This window comes from Anolis carolinensis, chromosome 6 (genome assembly GCF_035594765.1).
Source record: "Anolis carolinensis isolate JA03-04 chromosome 6, rAnoCar3.1.pri, whole genome shotgun sequence".
NCBI classification, from domain to species: Eukaryota; Metazoa; Chordata; class Lepidosauria; order Squamata; family Dactyloidae; genus Anolis; species Anolis carolinensis.
This window is the reverse complement of record NC_085846.1, coordinates 91770809-91789658: the sequence shown is the minus strand read 5'-3', so window position 1 is coordinate 91789658 and position 18850 is coordinate 91770809. Positions and strand designations below refer to the sequence as shown.

Here is an 18850-nt window from a genome sequence, read left to right as displayed (position 1 = left end):
ATTATCTAACCACATCAACAGTAAAAGACAAGTATACAAAGACACAATAACATTTTAATAGTACTGTCTGTTTTGAACATGTTCAAAACAGCCGTAAGAGGTGGATGACAAGTTAAACAACAACAACAACAACATAGCCCAACAACAAACAAATTTCATGGTGGCTTGGTTTTTAGGACTGGTCCTTGGGTTATTTCTGGTGCTGATTCAGAACATTGCATTGGATAGACCGCATCAGCTCTAATTTCTTAGATATAATTATCATGGTTAAGAACATATTTGCACATAAAAAACACATTTTTGATAGATGTTGAACAGTGCAGTATGGTGTATCATGTAATCGCCTCATTGTAAATTTACAAGTATTGGCTGGAAGGTAAAATTTGAATGTATCCATAACGCTAGTTTATCCGGGATTGGATTTGTGTCTTACTGGTACCAAACTTCCATTCTAGAAACACACTCTCTTCCCATTAAAAAAGGCCGCAGTACTAAGGAATTAGAATAAAATGGTACTGCAAATGTTAGTAATATTAGTGTATGCAGTTTGGACCCTGGAGCATTTCAGGATAAGAAATGCTCAATCTGTAAAAGCAGTGGCAATATAACAGGATGAAGTTACCTGTCATTATTTTACCATCGTTAGGGAATTCAGAGGCGTTTCAAAAATAGAAAATGAGACACTATTTACCAGTATTTGTGATTCATCACATCCACGTTCTGTTCCCCTTCCAAGAGCAAGAAACTTGATGGATGCTACCCTTAATACTAAGGGAATAAATCTACCCAAAGCTATCAGAATGCCTTCTCAGGTCCAGGAAGAAAAGGTCTCCACACATAGTCTCAAGGAAAGTATTTAATAAGTTAATGGAAAAGTTATGCACAGGGAGTATTTCCCTTAAAGACAGGAGAGAGTTAACTATCCACTCCACATGAAGAAAAATATCCCCTTTTGAGTCTCAAGGAAAAGTAAGCCCCACGATTTCCCCTCTTGAGCAAATGGAACAAGCAAGTCCACTTATATCTTGGATCGCTTTTGCTATCAGAAGCAGAAATTGATTTTCTGGTTGTAAAGACTATCGGCTGCATAGGACATTGGATATTACATCTGGATATTATACCTGTTCTGTCCTTGCCTCTTTGGAGCACATAGGTTGAATATAAAAACATTCCAAGAAAAGAAAATGTGCGAAAGACATTGTCTAGGACTCTTTCCAGAGCATTCTTCTAGCAAAACACAAAGATGAAACCACCAAATGCAGAGAGTGGGCAATTCCATTTCAGAAACAGGAACAATTAGCTGAGAAACTTTCTCTGGATTACAAAGAGCAAAAAGCTCAATACCAATCTTTTTAGGGTAGTGAGTGAGAACATATAAAAAGGAAAGTGAGGAGAAAAAAACAAATGCTGAACTGTATATGGAGACCTTTAGCTGCTTCCCAGCAGGAGAGAAGAGAACCATTTTCTGCTTTCCTTTTCATTCCATGCAAAAGAGGCAACATTTCTCCCCAGAGTCATTACATTTCTATTATCTGTCGTAATAACAGAGGGTTCACCTTTTAGATAGCCTCCTATGCAGCTTTTCAAACACATGGCTTGAAACCTATGCTTGCTTGCTCTGTATAACAAGAATGTAACTATTTTTTTTTTAATTTTAAGCATAATGCTTTAAAAAGAGGTATTTCTCTCTCTCGGCCATAGTCAAATATGTTTACTACACTGGCTACTGAAGTCAATGGCTTCTCTTTCCTTATAATAACCTAGTCTCCACCTCCTGGTGAGATTTATTTAGATCCAGTTTTGAAATGACAGCTCAGTGTCTGCCAATCACGAAGACATTGAAACAAAGACTATTTTATAAGCATTTCTACCTTTCCAGCCATTTTTCTCCACCCACCATATTCACCTGGGCAACAGATTTCTTCCCATTTTCATTACGACATTCGAACCTATTGTCTCGTACAACGTGTGATAAGAAGGCTGAAAATCATAGATCAAAATAGCCACAAATAGAAAGTGGCACAACATTTGCACTGAGTAGATGATCTAGGCTTTCATCAACAAAGGTCAACTGACAATAGCATACGACATAAGTGTATCAGCATAATCTTTAGCTTCTTATTGAGTTATCTTCAGAATTTAAGTTTTTAATTACATGACCCATAAAGTTTTCTGCTCCAAATTTCAACATAGTAAGACATATTGGTAGTTGGAGAGTTTGGATTAACCTGGACCTCATCAAATAGGGGGGGGGGGGAGCAGTGAAAAGCGGAGGGAACCGCCTTGCTTCGTTCCCTAATGTTGAGGTCTGTCTTCTGGGATGGCCAGCCATCTCACGTCTTTTCTCATCTTTTGCCATTTGGAGTCAGGTAGTTCCTGACTCCTGAAAATGCATTCTGGACTCTGTTTCCATCCATTGTGGAAACAGAGTCCCATGGAGTCTCAATGGAGGTCCCTTACATCATGTGATTGCCTCCGTTTCCAAAGTACATGTAAACGGAGTCCGGACCTCATGGGATGAGGCCCACAGTATGAAGTTAAGACCGTTCAGTTGTATTTTTCAAAGTCTAAAGAGAAGCATTAGAGACGTTACCAAACAGAGTGTAAGGCAATATCCAACTCCTTTACTGATCACCAGCATTTATATCATATATGGAAAACAAAGCCATTTGAGAGACCTATCTCATATATATGTATTTATCTCAAGCTTTCAAAGAACTGTTCATATTTGTGTGTTATTTGTATTGCCAAAAGACAAACACGCCATACTTGATATCAGAACAAAATAGATATCAGGGTTGTTGTATGTCTTTCGGGCTGTGTGGCCATGTTCCAGAAGCATTCTCTCCTGACGTTTCGCCCACATCTATGGCAGGCATCCTCAGAGGTTGTGAGGTATGGTTTTCTCCATACCTCACAACCTCTGAGGATGCCTGCCATAGATGTGGGCGAAACGTCAGGAGAGAATGCTTCTGGAACATGGCCACACAGCCCGAAAGACATACAACAACCCTGTGATCCCGGCCATGAAAGCCTTCGACAACACATTAAAATAGATATCTCCTTTTATTTTGCCATTCCATTTTATCTTTTTAACTTTTTTTTAAGAAATGAAAAAGTAGTAATTTCAATGATATTTCCCAGAAGGCTATATTATGTCCATGTTCCCTGGTTCAGGTATGACACATAAGGGAGGGTATGGACCCCAGTGCATAAGTACACAGGGACTATCAATGCTAGAAAGACATTTAAGGTCTAAGTACATGCACGTCAAGATACTTTTTCTGGTTATACTAGTGCCAAAATATTTGCATCTTTGGTCAGACTGATTTCTCAAGATCACCCAGCAAACCTTCACAAGGCAATTCCTCAAATATGGCAAGCCTACAAACATGACTGGATTAGTATTGAATATTAATTGTTGAGTGCCTTCAAGTCACTTCAATGTATGGTGGCCCTAAGGGGAACCTCAAGGGTTCCTTGCTAAGATGTGTTCAGAGCACATTTGCCAGTGCTTTCTTCTGAAGCTGAGAGTGTGGGATGCCCAAGGTAAACCAGTAAGTTTCCATGGCCAAGTGGGGATTCAAAACCTGGTCTCAAGTCACGGTCCAATGCTCAAACCATGAAACTACTCTGGTTCCACTTGAATAAATGACCAGAAATCAGTAATTATCTTTCAACCTAGCTTTACTATGAGGATAAGAATGAGGAGACCATGTATATCACCTCAATCTCTTTGGAATAAATCCTGTTGGAAAACGATCAATGTTGCATTTTGTTATTTAGTTCGATCCTGCTTAACCAGTTCCAGTGTCCAATTCATTTGAGATCTCCAAAGAACAAGAAGTCAATAGTGTCAAAACAAAAGCTGCTACTTACCAGCTATTGCTCCAGCTAAAAGCAAATATCCAGGGCTCACTCGTCCATCTTCACTTGCAAAAGCAGATTTCATGTGAGCGTAGCAGGGAAAGTAAATGGCAGAGAAGGGAATGTCACGAAGAAAACAGGCCTTGGCTCCCTAGAATAAGAAAAGACAAAAGACTGTAGATAGGACTAGAAAAAGATTCTGAATACTGAGAGAGTTAAAAACTTCCATGCTTTTATCTTCCTTTTTAAAATGGTCTCTACAATCTAACATAGATTTAAGTAGGCATAAACCTATCAATTTACACAAATTTGTTTTCCCATAAAATAAAATAAAACCTACCTGTTTGTGGAAATGTTATAAGTCATAGTCTTACAAAAGGATTCATCCTGCTGACTAAAAGTATGGAATGTATAGAATTCTGGGCCAGTTTTAGATTAAAAATTCCTGGCAATAACACTCCCAAAATAATACCAAGACAAGAGACCTCAAGCCAAGTTTCAAAAAGCATCACTTGTAGAACCTTGCCATGTCTATCCAAGCTGTTGGAATTAAATGGGATAAAGAACTAATCAAATATAATCACTTGGTACAGCCCAAAGAGTTAAAAAATAGTAATTCCAAAACACTGACCAGTGATGGCTGCTAGTTTTCATGATGGAGGGTACTGAAGCCACTCCATGCTTTAAACAAACTATCCAAGGTGCTGAACCTAAACTGGAAACATTGTCTACATCAGTGGTGTCCAACTTTTGGTTCTCCATTTGTTTTGAACTTCAGCTACTAGAATTCTTGGTAGCCAGGGCTTCTGGGAGCTGGAGTCCTAAACACCTGGAGGACCAAAGGTTGGACACCACCAGTCTACATCTTTGATAACTCATTTAACATTCAGATTAAAACCCACAGGAGGTTCATCGCTTTATTCACATGGAAACCACCAAACACTGACATATTAGGCTTTGTATGTTGGCAGTGATAAAGTAATGTCAGCAATAGTTGTCCTTCTATGTAACCACATGGTGTCTGCAATAAAATATCACATGTAGAGTGGCTCAGTATTTCAACTATTCAACCAACCATGCCCTATCCCATGATGTTCTATTTTAAACACATAGGCGCACACACAGAAAACATGTCCAGGAAGCATGCTTATTCCTCACTATGCTGTTCCTCCTCCTTCTCTCGGTTCCACAAATTAGTGTACATTTACAAAAACCTTGGAACTTCCTGAAATGTGCATAATTGCATTTTGGCTATGCAAGGATGAACACTCAGAAGAGTTCACTGATTTTTGCAGAAGATGGATTCTTAAAAAGAAGCCTGTCTATGGCTCATTATTCTTTGCTGTAAAGTTTAAGCAAACATCTAAAATTGTCACCCTCCCATAACTTACAAAGACTTATGTTTTCATGCCTGACATTATTCAGAACAGCAGCCTATACAAGACAGGTACATTCCAGAAAGACAGATTCCCTTATGGGATATATTTGCCTAGCAAATGTTATTTCACTCTGTGTCAGGTAAAGATGGAGATGAACAAATGCACATCCTTCTCAAATACTATTTGTCCCAAAGGCTGATAAATCTCCATGTTAATTATTTTTGCTGTACAGCACAGTTGAATGGTTTTATTTTGGGAAATTTTTGCAGTCATTATTTAAATCAGACACCTTTTTATTCCTATTACAGTTCAAGATGCTCAAGCTCTGAAGGGTATGAACACCTCATAAGCATTTTCCCCAAACCCCACCCTGATGTTATGGTTGCCAGGAACTTTTAGCTTTATCCAGTTTTAAAAACCAAGAAATACAGAGCAACTATTCTTTTATGTTTATGGTATAGATTGCTCACACAGGTTTATCAAAACTCTAGGTTGAGTAGATAAAAAATCAGCATTGCTCCTTCTCTCTCGTTTTATGCTTGGGTAAGGATTTCTCTAAGAATAATAAAGCAAAAGTGGGCTCAGTATATACATAGTTCTTTCCAAACCCACCACATGACGTTTTTCCAGGACCCAAATTCTAATGAAGGAATGATGACATTGACACCGCAGTGTCTTTAAAATAGTAAGTGGGACAGACTCGCAAACTCTTTAGCTCCTCTATTTCTCATTTTTATAGTAATCTCTCTGCAAAGATGGAAACAGCATGCCTTTTAAGAAACCCTCAGGTAACATGCTTTCGGATTTAAGAAAGAAAATAATCTGTCAACTTTAGCCGGCTTATAATGTAAACAAAGCTGGATCAAAACTTTAGATCTACTTTATTAACCACCAACTTTGGCTCTGTTCCAATATCTCAACAGTCTAAAGTTTCCTCTTACCCCTCTGTTTGAAAGTCTGGGAAAGCATGTTTAACTGCAGACCTCATTTAACTCCAAGTTAATCACCTGCAACCAGCTAATGCCAATTAGGAAGGCTTAAGGGAGAATGGCCATAGCATCTCGCAAGGCCAAAGAAACGTTCCTTCTGCAATGCTCAGAAGAGTTTAATGGGAAGCAAATTCTCAACCAAATTTGTTTCCAAATTAAGTATGTCCCTAATTCTACCTTTACTTTAGTCTCCACACTTTTTTTGATGTTCATGCTGAGTAAAAACCCTAAAGGCACCTTCAGTATTAGTGCCTGCTAAGACATTAGGACCATCAAACCAAAACTGAGAAATAACTAGTTGTGTGTAATTACTTTCCCAGTAACAAAGTTGCTATATCAAAGTAGGATTATAACTGAACTAAGAATAACCTCCTTTTTTTGCAATGCCATTACAACCATTTGTGGCGTTTGTACTTATGGGAAATGTGGCTAAATGATACAGGAGGAATATGACATGGTTCCGATGCTGGCTCATGGATGCGTCTTGAACCACCACTCGGTGCTTTGTTGAGGGTGATGTGATGACACTGTAGACTGCAGAGGTGTTACTCAAACTACCGTGTTTCCCCGAAAATAAGACAGTGTCTTATATTAATTTTTGCTCACAAAGATGTGCTAGGTCTTATTTTCAGGGGATGTATTATTTTTCCATGAAGAAGAATTCACATCTATTGTTGAACAAAAAAATGAACATTTATTATATACTGTACAGTAGTTGTCATCACAAACCAGCATAACCAGACAAACTATGAATCCTATCAAGAATTTCTTGTTACTACCATTATTTCCATGTACAAGTGGTATGTACATTTACCGATCCTGCATGCTCTGGTGTTGTGTTCGGTGGGCATGCTTCCAAACAAAAACTTTACTAGGTCTTACTTTCGGGGGAGGCCTTATATTTAGCAATTCAGCAAAACTTCTACTAGGTCTTATTTTTCAGGGATGTCTTAATTTCGGGGAAACAGGGTAGGAGTCCATAGATAGTGTGCAAGCTATTGGCTGTCAATCCATGGTGAGATTCCAGTAAAAAACCAATTGCGGCAAAAATACATTGTCAGGCCTTGGCACACTGAGAAAAAACCCCATAGCAGATAAGCAATGAAATAAGACAACAATGTCTTCTGTACCACAGGCCAATAGTTTATATTATTTTATTTACTTTTAAATAACTATAAAGTGGAGCCCTGGTGGTGCAGCAGATTCAACCGCTGAGCTACTGAATTGCTGACTGAAAGTTCAGTGGTTCGAATCCGGGGAGCGGGATGAGCTCCCGTTGTTAGCCCCAGCTTCTGTCAACCTAGCAGTTCAAAACATGCAAATGTGAGTAGATCAATAGGTACTGCTCGGTGGGAAGGGGAGCGGGATGCGCTCCTGCTGTTAGCTCCAGCTTCTGCCAACCTAGTAATTCAAAAACATGCACATGTGAGTAGAGCAATAGGTACCGCTCCGTTGGGAAGGTAACTGAGCTCCATGCAGTCATGCCGGTCATATGACCTTGGAGGTGTCTATGAGTAATGCCAGTTCCTCGGCTTAGAAATGGAGATGAGCACAAACCCCAGAGTCGGACATGACTAGACTTAATGTCAGGGAAAAACCTTTATTTTAACTATAAAGTAACTACAGTAGAGTCTCACTTATCCAAGCCTCGCTTATCCAAGTTTCTGGATTATCCAAGCCATTTTTGTAGTCAATGTTTTCAATATATTGTGATATTTTGGTGCTAAATTCATAAATACAGTAATTACAACATAACATTACTGCGTATCAAACTGCTTTTTCTGTCAAATTTGTTGTAAAACATGATGTTTTGGTGCTTAATTTGTAAAATCATAACCTACTTTGATTTTTAATAGGCTTTTCCTTAATCCCTCCTTATTATCCAAGATATTTGCTTATCCAAGCTTCTGCCGGCCCATTTAGCTTGGATAAGTGAGACTCTGCTGTATTTGGTTACTTTTGAGGAAGGAAAAGCGAAGCGCTACTTTAAAAAAGATGCAGTTATACTAGAGAAAAGCTTTGAATGATGATTACTTGTCTTAAAAAAAGACGCTGCAAGCTCTGTGTCTACCTGAGTTGATTTTGGCAGCTGCTGAAATGCAGTTTCAGGAAAATCCTTTGCATCATGGCATGTGCCTCCTTCTAACCTGTTAACTGACTCCTCGCCTTCCTTCACTTGTTTCTAATAACCCCTCAAGCCTTTAATTTGGCATTGCATCATGGAGTAAAAACCAACAGAGGAAAAGAAAGGAATTGTCAGAAGTTGTGGATAATCAACCCAGAAGTCAGAGCTAGGGCAGGTTCTTTAGCATGCTAATTCCCGCTTATTCCAGCCTTACCTGCAGGAGGAGGAAAAAAAATAAGGATCTAAATAAACTATTTCTACTACAAGGGGAGGGTAATTATACTCACAAAGGCACCTCTGTGTCAGGGTTGGGCACAAGGAGCCAGAAGGTCTGGGAGACGCAGGCTTAACCCCGTCTCCTGCAGTGAATGCACATTGTCTTGCGGAGGGGGGGAAATGCCAGACCGGGGGACCTCGCCGAATTCAAGACAACAGTAGTGCACCTTGTTTGAGAGGGTTATTTAATGCTTCTGGCACCTGTACTTACCGCCATCCCTTCTTTTCCAACCTTACAGGTTTAGAATTTATTTGGCATGTATAATTGTTATTTTGATCCTATAGCAACAAACAATAGGCAGCATGTCATTTCTTGATACCTTAGCATTCCTCTTGGGTTTCGCTGGCAACTTAACCCTTCCAATTCGGATGTACGGCAGCGCCCACCCCTCTCTCGCCAGCAGCCCCCCTCTTCCTCCACCTCACCTTATCTTGCTTCAAAAGCTACAGTTAAAGATTTAAGAGGCTCGGCTGGCATTTCAGGACAGAGAAGGAATTTTAAATATACGTCAGGACTAAAATGCATGTCCAAATCACCCCGGAACATTTTTTTACTTCTATAAATATAAATCAAAAAGGGAACGTGGACAGCTCTGAGCATTCACATTTTAGAGGGATTCACCTCTTTTTCTAGAATGATATGAATAGAAAATGTTCTGGTTATTTTGTTGTTCTATCCTGCCCCCCCCCCCCCTTTTTTTTTTTTTTTTACAATTTGGAACTCTAGTCCTCTTGCAAGGATTAAAAAGAAAAAGTTCTAACTCTTCCAAACACAAACTTGTACACCTTTAGAGATGTTTCAAGAAATAGTGTGAAGTTCAGCTACTGTTCTGAAATATTTTCCAAGCTTGCACCATGTTTGCTGCCTGGATTCTGCAAAGTTGACAAATCTAACTCGAAAAGTTGTAGTTCACCTACATCCAGAGAGCACCGTGGACTCCAAATAAGGATGGATCTGGACCAAAATTGGCACGAATACTCAATATGCCCAAATTTGAACACAGGTTTAGTTTGTGGAAAATAGACCTTCACATTTGGGATTTGCAGTTGCTGGGATTTATAGTTCACCTACAATCAAAGAGCCCCTTGAACCTCACCAATAATAGAATTGGGCCAAACTTCCCACACAGAACCCCCATGACCAACAGAAAATACTGGAGGGATTTGGGTTCTTATGACTGTTAGAAATATGTGTTTTCTGATGGTCTTTGGCAACCCTTCTAAAATAACCCTCACGACCCCCCCCAGGGGTCCTGACCTCCACGTTGAGAAATGCTGATGTATGTATATATATATATATATATATATATATATATATATATATAATAATAATAATAATAATAAAATATAATATAAATATATAGCTGTTGCCTGTTCTGCACACTGATGGCCATTCATTCAAGAATTAATCACTTGGTACATCTGATATTTTCTGTTATGCTTTCCCTATCTTTACGGCCGGAATACAAAGCAGAAAGTCATATTAATCTGAGCAACCAGCAAAAGCAGCCACTGTCAACAAATAATCAGTGAAGCACATTTTCCACTTCCTGCCTTCTTTTTGAAGATAATCCAGGCACTTGTGCCCTATCTACTTTGAGATTCCTGTTCCAGCATTAACCATATTGGACAAAACATCAAGGATTCATGTTCCGCATCCTTGCCATATATTACACATATATTACACAACAGAGTACTCTAATATGATATATGGCATGTATCCTTTGTTGGGTTATATCAAATGACATATCTCATCCTTCACCGTTGACTATCGGACTAGTGGTAGTTGGAGTTCACAGAATCATAGAGTTGGAAGAGACCAAAAGGGTCATCTAGTCTAACTTCATTCTGTCATGCAGGAATACACCATCAAAGCACCATTGCATCGTGTAAGTTTTAGATTAAAAACCTCCAGAGGAGGAGACTCTAACATAACCTGAGGTTGTGTATCCCATGATTGGAACAGGTCTTCTTGTTAAGAAGTTGGATACTACCAACACCAAGAGGGCCAAAAGTTGCCCACTTCTTACGATAGGGCACCACCCCTTAAAAACAATTTTCAGTTGTCTATGTGGCAAATTCACTCTCAGCTTTCTTTTCCATAATTCCAAGGGAGGAATGATTTGGGCTAACCCTACAAAACAGAGACAAAGGGTTAGATCCTTTTCTCTCCGTGGTTGGATCTCTAGATCCAAACTGGGTGCTTCCCTTCCCTGTAGCTGCTTTTTCAAAATGAATTTTAAGAAGCACAAAACATAGAATGGATATTACACTTGTGAATAAATGGCAGTGAAGTGAGTGTAGCTTGGATATCACTTATATTTTTTTGAATCAAACATCTGTCTTATATCAAAATACCTGTAGCTAATAATGATCATATACTTCACAAGGACCCTGTAATCTTATGCGTGATAATGGTATCTAAATAATAAAAACACAGCATAAGCAAGGATGGATTTCATAAACTATCTACCATAGAAAGATATAATTAAGTTTATTTTTTATTTTATTTTTGAAAGTTTGGCATAGCTTCAAAGTTATGGTTTTATTTCTGTAAAATCTCAGGGTTTAGGTTTGAACATTCTCAGTTCACTATCCACCTTGAAAGGCTTCACAGCCTCAGGAATGTGGAACGTTTCACATATTTTCCCCTTCACTTGTAAATATTTGCCCCTCAGCAGCAGTGTAAGTTATGGGGACCTCTACATTGGATATAGGTTTCTAGATTCCCATTCATCTATAAATAATGCATGCCATGCCATGCCAAAAAAACAAGCCAAAAAAAAAACAAACCACCACCTAACTCACACCCAACTTTTGCAAGGTGAGTTTCTTAAATCATGGGAGAAACACAGCTATATAGACTTGGGTTAATAAATATGCGGAAGCAATACAGACATGGAATCACTTCATTTTTTATTCCTTTCTTCATCAACTCTCCTCTTTAAAGACTTCCAAAAATTTACTATGTACATATACACGATCGTTTCAAGACAGCAGACATAGCAAAGCTGGTATGCAACCAACATTAACTCCACTCAGATGTGTTTACATGACAAGCCGCAAAAGAATTTATTAGCAGTAGTTATAGCTATTTTGTCAAATGGGTGAATGTTTCCCCTGACCACATAGGCTCACTTACCCCTAATGGGAGGAGAACAGCACCAAAACATCCACTATGAGCAGAACTAGTTCTTGGGTTAGCAGAGTAGCTACTGCTACTATTGTCGACAGAAGCAAAAAGTAAAACATCTCCTCACCCATGAGAAAAAACTATGCATTCTCTCCTACTGCCTTAACCCTAGAGCTTTACAGTTTGGTTGGAACTAAGAAAAATTAACTTTTGCATTGCCATGTCACTATGACTTTTTCCTATTGTTTGCTAAAGTTATATTCTCTTTTCTCACCAAGATGGGATATGTTGTTGTCATTGTTGCTGCTGCTGCTAAGGACATTATTTAACTTGAATAATAATTTTTCTTCTGACTGGCCTTGGCACAGTTTTCCTTGCAATGGCAGGGTGGGAATAGGTGAAATGCCAGGTCTTTCTGAAAACGAAACTCCTTCATTCTGTCCAGCAGCTTGTCTCAACTACACAGGACAAAACTCAGGAAACATCAAAGCACCTTGGCTAGGAGCAAGAGGAGATGGTCAAGCCTCTGACAAAAGTGATAGAGACGGGCTGTGGTACCAGAACAGATCAGTACAGCATTTCTCTGAGACAGATGAAACATGCAGAAAGCAAAGAGGCACAGGAGATTATTTTTTTAAATAGTATAGTATATAAGGTTCAAACCCCGGGAGCGGCCACTGTTAGCTCCAGCTCCTGCCAACCTAGCAGTTCGAAAACATGCCAATGTGAGTAGATCAATAGGTACCGCTCAGGCAGGAAGCTAACGGCGCTCCATGCAGTCATGCTGGCCACATGACCTTGGAGGTGTCTACGGACAATGCTGGCTCTTCAGCTTAGAAATGGAGATGAGCACCAACCCCCAGAGTCAGACATGACTGGACTTAACGTCAGGGGAAATCTTTACCTTTTATAGTTAGATCTGAAGGAGTACAAGTAGGTCTTCGAAAGGAAGACTGATGAGAGATCTACAGCCTGTTTGTATCAATGGGCTCTTGGCTAATTTTAGAATTAGGAAGGAAATAGTTCCCCCTCCTAATTTATTTATTTATTTACAACATTTTTACGCCGCCTTTCTCACCAGAGGGGACTCAAGGCGGCTTACAACACCCGGCAAGATTCAATGCCGAACAATCAATAAATTTAACAACACATTTAAAACCATTAACAGTAATCAGTAAAAATACATTATACAAAGATTAAAAAGCATTAAAAACATATAAATTACTTAATTCCATTCTTCCAAGAACCTTGTACATAGACCTTAATTCAGACCGTGTCAATATTTGCTTACTCATTAAATGCTTGTGCGCAGAGCCATGTCTTTACGTTCTTCCTGAAGCCCAGAAGGGTCGGGGCCTGCCGGATGTTACTGGGAAGGGCATTCCACAGCCGAGGAGCCACCACTGAGAAGGCCCTGTCCCTCATTCCCACCAGCCGCACCTGAGAGGCAGATGGGACTGAGAGCAGGCCTCTTCCGACAATCTTAGCGTTCTTGAAACAGCAGCACTTGTAGTTCTTGCCACAAGAACTTTGTTTCTTTTAACTGAATTTTTGGCTACAGTCATCTCTTCATATCCATGGATTTTGTATCTACCAATTCAATATCCACAGCTAATATTCCAAAACAAAATTTCTCAAAAACAAATCTTGATTTTTGTTGTTTTAACTAAGGGACACCAATTTATTATGTCATTTATATAATGGGATTTTAATAGTCACAGATTTTGGTATACATAGGAGGTCCTAGAACTAAAACCAGTAGGTGCCACCGGCCCACTAAGATTTCCCCTCCCCTTTTCTTTACTTTGGAATACATTATTTTTCTCTCTTGCACACAATTCAGTTCATAACATATAGACAAAATATATTACCTTGTAGAGGCCAAAAAACCCCAGGTCCCGCAACACAGTAAGGGCACTAACACGGGGGCCAGTTGTAATCTCTCCAGCCACTTGCAAGCGGATCTTGACAATTTCTAACGGGTTTGTGAAAATTACTTGAGATCCTCCAGCCTGGGGAGAAAACACACACAATCATTGCAGTAAAGTATAGACATGTACAACCTTAAAAGCTCCAACCAGTTAATTCAATTGTGTGATACAGTGAAAGATGTTATCCTAAACACGTAGCAGGCCCAAAATTCCCCAATGTCAAAAAAACAAACAAACAAACAAACAAAACAAAAAACGCCAAAAGCAATGCCGGGGTAGCTATTTGGTTCTGCTATTACTTCATGAGGATGGATGGAGGAGACTGGTGAAAGCTGAACTCTTGGCACTTAAGTATCTTATCTATAATTGGTTAATGAACTGCTCACGACCAGGTCTTTTGACATTATGAACTGCAGCTTATCGACAAACAGTTCTGTTAAAAGAAAACTTTTCATAAAGGAAGACTATACTGAGAAGAAATGAAACAAAACAAGCTATAAACATTTCAAATGCAACTATTAACTACACAGAACTGAAATCTAACAACATCTACAGTATTCTACTAAATGAATTGGCTGAAGCTGTCTCTACTCCTACCTCCCACCTTGGCACCTGGACAAAAAGTGCTATGGAACATATGCATTTACAACAGCTAATTTCCTACACTTTCAAAAAAGTTATTGAACTGAAAGTTTGTGTATCCTCAAATGGCATTTTACTCAGTCACTTCTAATCTAATTTGAGCATGACTTCTCTACACACAAGGCAGTACTATTTTATTCTGTTTTCTCCCTGAAGCACTGCAAGAAAACAAACAAGAAGTGAAGCGCTCTAATGCAACTCATCTTACTTTTAAAGAAACCCACAAAAATACTTTGGGTAATGATCTGGCCGCTTACCTAAAGTAACTAGTCTTGAACAACTGCCAACACCCTTAAAACAACAAAATTTTGGCAGACTAAACTACATCGGTAATAAAACTAATCCTCTATGGTTACTAGGAAAGGCTTGGAAAGCTAGGGATACAAATCAGTAGTCCGAGAAGGAAAATAATATAGTATCAAGCCCCACTCATTAATTCCATTCTTTCCTTCCTTCAAAATAACCCAATTATTTGGGGCTTCAGGCAGAGGTCTGGTATATCCTGTACTGGAACTGGGTACCAAATGCTGAGAACTAGCTGAGCCCTTAGAACTTAAGCAGGAAGGACGCCTGCCTCTTTGCAGATCATGTGTAGTTTCTCTACAGAACTTGAAAGTAAACCTCCTCCTCCTCCTCCCAGAATCCTCCAACAAGTAGGGGTAGTGGCCAAGCTGTAGGCGCAGGCTGGAGAGCAAGCCAGCTGCAACCAGCTGCAATGAATCACTCTGACCAGGAGGTCATGAGTTCGAGGCCCGCTCGGAGCCTATGTTTGTCTTGTCTTTGTTCTATGTTAAAAGGCATTGAATGTTTGCCTATATGTGTAATGTGATCCGCCCTGAGTCCCCTTCGGGGTGAGAAGGGCAGATTATAAATGCTGTAAATAAATAAATGACGGGCAGCTTATGTAGATAGAGAGAGGTTATCTGGATTCCTAATACAGTCAAACATTTGTATACCTTGTAAGGACGTCTGGAGTTTGCAACCTGTTTTACCTGCATTAATACTCCCAAGAGTACTACTGGGTTTGTCAACAATGGGAGACAACTGCTGAGAAAAAATTGTTATTTATAAGATATATGATTTAGCTATTTATAACATCTGAAGTCTCAGAACGTTTCCCTCTAGACATACAAAGGAACTCTGATGAAGACGAATCATGTTAACTAAAGTAAAGATGACTGTTCCAACTGTAAAAACCCTTTGAAATCAGTAGTACTATTCAAAATTATTATGGGTCAAGTCATTTGTTTCTGATCTACAGCCAAATAGTAACTACATGTCTACTCTGGGCTGTCTTTGTCCAGTCTTTTCCACAAATGGTATGCAGTAACCCATTTCCTTCTATTTATTTTAATGAATTGCAACTGTGGGTATCATCCCTATACTGAAATAATTAATGTAATTTTTCCCTCCCTAAACAATATTATTCTTGAAATCTCAAAGTTTTTTTTAAAAAGAAGATTGTTTGCAGCATTAAATATTTATCATTTTAAAATACATGTGCAACATGTGAAATGCATTTACCTTCCCTAAGCTTTTTCCAAACTGGACTTAAGCTCTCATAGCTTTTGGTATTCATATTTACAGTCATTAATGACCAAGGGTGACCCCCAAAATCTACAAAATTTAAGATATGCAGGACCCCAATTGAAGGGTTTCGGAAGCACTGTATATTGGGCTTCTGGGAAACAATGACTGCAGAGGATCAAGTTGAGACAAGTAGCTGCAACACAATCCTGAGGGGTCTCCCCAGGTCCTCATCTCAACACACCCATAGATCATGGAAATTCTGGAGTATTATTTCCTATCACCTTAATCTGTAGCACTTCAAAAACCCTTCCGGTGATCTAGTTTAAGAGGTAGGTTTTTAGAGGGTGAGATTGGAAGGAATAACTACAATCGTGGAGCTCTCTCGTTGTAGCTACCTCTGATAATATAGGATGTTGATCAATATTTGCAGATTTTTTTTTAAAAAAAGAATAAATTACAATATGCTATAATGAGAGTGGAGCCTCCGGTGGCTCAGTGTGTTAAAGCGCTGAGCTGTTGAACTTGCAGACCGAAAGGTCCTAGGTTCAAACGTGGGGAGCAGAGTGAGCACCCGCTGTTAGCTCCAGCTTCTGCCAACCTAGCAATTCGAAAACATGCAAATGTGAGTAGATCAATAGGTAACACTCCGGCGGGAAGGTAACGGCGCTCCATGCAGTCATGCCGGCCACATGACCTTGGAGGTGTCTACGGACAACGCTGGCTCTTCTCGCTTAGAAATGGAGATGAGCACCAACCCCCAGAGTCATACATGACTGGACTTAACGTCAGGGGAAACCTTTACCTTTACCTTATAGTGAGAGTAGACTGAGGGCCATTCCTGAAGCACGGTCCCTTTAGAACAGCATTTTAAATAAGCCCAGAAATGTTACTAATCCAAAAACATTTTTATTAGCCTGCTCAAAGACCACTTTACAAGCTGGCTGCGGAGGAAGGGGAACTCTTCTGCAGCCAGCAAGGAAATGCAAGCTATACATACACACCTTCCTTCTATTAAGCAGACTTGATAGAGAGGTAATGAAGCAGTTGCTCTCTCTCTAGCCAGCCTGCTGTGTTTCTGTGATGCTCACCGAGAAGGTTTTTCTCTCTAGATCCTCCATGGCTTTGACATAAACGTGTGCTATCCCTTCTCTGTAAGATGTGCTCACTTGCCTGGATGGAATTTCATGCCCTCATCTCCATTAAACCCCTGGTTAAATAAATGTTGCTTTACAGAGAAGATGCTGGGGATTTGTGATTCTATAGAGCAGTGGTTTTCAATCTGTGGGTCCCCAGATGTTGTGGCCTTCAACTCCCAGAAATCCTAACAGCTGGTTAACTGGCTAGAATTTCTGAGAGTCGTAGGCCAAAACACCTGGGGACTCACAGGTGGAGAACCACTGTTGTAGAGTTTAGGGGCCTTAGTTTATACCAACACCAGCAATTGGTAATTTCTGGAACATGGATCTTCTTAGAATCATAGAATCATAGAGTTGGAAGAGACCTCTCGGGCCATTCAGTCCAACTCTCTGCCAAGAAGCAGGAAAATGACATTCAAAGCACCCCTGACAGATGGCCACATTCTTGAGCCACATTGTCTCCATAAGAAATGCGAAAGCTTGCAGGTAGCTCAGCCTGTGCAGAGCAGCCACATAACGGGAGCCAAGGCTAGCTGGCCAGCCATCCGCTGTGGCCTGTTATTTGCAGTCGCGAGGTGAACATTTGAATTCTCATCTAGAAAATCTACTGTCTCCCTAAACTCCACGTTCCAAAATTCTACAGAATGTAGCCATGGCTTTTAAAGTGGAACCGCACTGCTGCAATTGTGCAATGTAAAAGTCCCCCACCCCAAAATTGCAGAAATCAAAAAGAGGTACAAATGATGAATCCTTGGACCTCCAGGCAAGAGGAAGCCATCCACCTGGCTGAAATCCTGGGAGCTGCCACCAATGCAAGACTAGTTAATGAAACTGAAAAATTGTACAAAAGTAGTTTCCTTGTTGTATAACTGGAAAAGACAAACTTCCCTGTTTCTTTTCTCTGGAATCACAGGCATAAATAAAAATATGATACCCTGATACACTGATAAATCGTTATCAGTTATATGTTGTGTTCGACAATGCTTATATATTATATAGCAGTTACAATACTGTGCCAACCCCCAACGTCCACCCCAAAACAAAAAGAAAATCCAGCGCCAAATCTTGCAATATTATTGCTCTCTTTGCTCATTACCAGTTTGTTTCCATCACACAAGCCAAAAAACCGGAACCTCCTTCCTTTCAGGATCACCTTTTTCATGTGGAAAGAGAGGCATTTACTGAAATTAAGTTTACATGAAGGCTCTTTCTGAGACTAAGAAGTCCCAAATATCTGGGATCTTGCTCACATGGAAAAGTCTCCAGACAAGTGGGAAGCTCTTCTCCATAGATGTGCTTGTTTCCAAGTGTAGCAAGCAATGAAATAAGTGAATAAGTGAGTGAATAATGCTTAGGTTCTGGGAGTTATAGTCTAACAGACCAAGCAGGTCAGACCTGGTGTTTCTTGAGAAGTGGAGACACAATAATGTTATAAAACCACTGAAGTACAAATTAACAAGAGTTATACATCATGCAGCTTGCCAGAATATAAAACACAAGTGCTACCATAGAAGTAAAGACTTCCCACAAATGCCATTATCTATGTTAAGATTCAATGCAACACTTTCCCAAAAGGTACAAAGGAATTTAATTAAAATTTCAGCCTATTTTTAGTAATAAAAAGAACAAAACGGATTCTTTTTTATTTTAACATGAATCAAGACGCTGAATAATTTCGGAACCCAAGGACCACACAACACGAGAGCAATAAGTTGCCTTATCCATTCCGTATTGTGGGGTAATATATTTTTAATGGAAAATTGCTTCTGCACTTTTTCAGTGACAACTCTGACTTTTAAAAAAACAAACAAAAACACAAACCACAATATCACTAGACACCTC

The 18850-nt window shown here is 39.5% G+C and overlaps 1 protein-coding gene across 2 annotated transcripts in view; it reads right to left on the bottom strand.

Moving 5' to 3' along the window:
* Positions 1-18850, bottom strand: part of slc25a13 (solute carrier family 25 member 13) — a 131841-nt gene that overhangs the window by 4548 nt on the left and 108443 nt on the right. For both annotated transcript variants that reach the window (XM_008112555.3, XM_003222119.4), the window contains 2 exons: positions 13641-13781; positions 3880-4018 (listed from right to left, as the gene is read on the bottom strand). In XM_008112555.3, the coding sequence (XP_008110762.2) occupies positions 3880-4018; positions 13641-13781 (280 nt within the window). The remainder of the gene's footprint in view (positions 1-3879; positions 4019-13640; positions 13782-18850) is intronic.